This window comes from Solanum pennellii, chromosome 12 (assembly GCF_001406875.1).
Source record: "Solanum pennellii chromosome 12, SPENNV200".
Lineage (NCBI taxonomy): Eukaryota > Viridiplantae > Streptophyta > Magnoliopsida > Solanales > Solanaceae > Solanum > Solanum pennellii.
Window position 1 is genome coordinate 13,111,766 of NC_028648.1, and position 1,865 is coordinate 13,113,630.

Genomic DNA, 1,865 nt, shown 5'->3' on the forward strand with positions numbered 1-1,865 from the left:
TTTAAAATAGTTATCACTCTAAAAAATTAAAAATCATACCATCTACTAATTTAATATACCAGCGATTAATTTTCTTTATGATACCGCCTCAAATAAAATTTAGTTTATCAAATACCATAGTACATTATCTCAATAGTTAAATTTAAATATAGAAGGACCAAAGAAAAGCCTAATAATAACAACACTTCAAATGATACAAAAATTATTCTTTTCATCATAAAAGTTAATTGAAGATTCATCATTTCTAATCTCTATCTAAATCTTTTGGGGAGGAGTGGGGTAGGGTGGGGGTGATTGGGCCTTCCATACACTTCTTATGAATATAGATAGTTTTGCTCTCTTATCCTACATTCCTAAAATAGATTAATAAGATAATATAAAAACAATTACAGTTTAAAGAAAATAATAACTATGATCTCTTCATTTTTCCTCCTCCTCCTTATTCAACTTGTACTCAATCTTTGCTAACACCAATGTTGTTGACAGTAGCATCAACTGTTGCTTCTGTGTTCATTGAATCCCTTTCATTCTCTAACTGAGACCCATAATTTTTTACTTCTTTTCGTATCATATCTTGTAACACTTTCCAAATATTTGGGCTCAACAACTGTATCTCCATACTTGTAAGACCAGAATTATCATTCTGAGTTGTTGAAGTTTGGGAAATAAAATTTGATAGATTGGGTTGAGATGTTGATACAGGTGTCAGTTCAGCTACTTTCTCAATTCGGTTTATCGGATTCAAATTCTCACCAGATTTGGATCCAGGTAAAGAGAGACTCAAAGTTGTTGATGGACCATGCAATACTGGTGAAACTACTGAAAGAGGCATAATTTCACCTAGTTGAGTAATGGAAGAATTAAGACTTAAATGAGGTAACTTAGCTAAATTTGATTTTCTTAGATCAGATCCATATGGACTCACAATTGTTAAAGGATTAGGAATTACTGGTGAAAATGATGAATGAGGAAAAAATTCAACTAATGGGGGAATGTGCGGATAAAGGCTCAACGAAGGGAACCTACATATACCCAAATTGCTCAAATCATACCCATATGAACTCAGAGATGTTAATGGATCAGGAATTACCGGTGAATATGTTGAAAGATGTAAATCTTGACAGGGTGGGATAGTAGGCGGATAATGACACAATTGAGGAAACCTAGAAAATTTCAAATGAGATTCAGATGGGTTTCTTGAATTTATACTTATAACCACACTAAATGATCTCTTCAAAGGAAGTTGAGGATTTTCAAATGTCAAGTCTTCTGACATGGAAGAGTGTTTCCGTTTAAGGGTGGAATTCCATTGATTTTTTATGAAGTCATTGGTTCGACCCGGCAATAAAGATGCTATCATAGCCCATTGATTACCGAATTTGGAATGAGCTTTGAAAATAGTATCTTCTTCTTCAGTAGTTAAAGGATGATGATCTGATTGAGGATTAAGATGATTACACCAACGCTCCCTGCATGATTTTTCAGTTCGACTAGGAAATGATTGGCTGATAAACAACCAGTTCTTTGCTCCATGTTCCTCTACTAGCTTCTTTAATCGTTCATCCTCTCCAGGATTCCATCGACGTTTGATTTGACCCATTTTCTTGATTATTTTCCTTAATAATATCAATTGAGTATATAAGATATCATAAATTGAGAATTTGGATGGGTTTACTTATAACAATTTGTAGGGAGAGTGGGATATATATAGGGGGATAAGGAAAGAGGGGTGTAAGTGACTGAATTAATAGGCCATTATTGATTATCAAGTTGTTTAAGTCTTAGGAATTAATTAGTATTTTCCTTAATAAGTGTTTATTGTGTTAGGTTGGCTGGATTAGAGGGACAAAATAATTGAAGTTTGA

General features: G+C 33.3%; 1 protein-coding gene across 1 annotated transcript; it reads right to left on the reverse strand.

Moving 5' to 3' along the window:
- Window positions 1–454: 454 nt before the first annotated feature.
- Window positions 455–1,600, reverse strand: LOC107006110 (transcription factor MYB44-like). Its single transcript, XM_015204747.1, has one exon. The coding sequence runs from the start codon at window positions 1,598–1,600 to the stop codon at window positions 455–457; it is 1,146 nt and encodes a 381-aa protein (XP_015060233.1).
- Window positions 1,601–1,865: the final 265 nt, after the last annotated feature.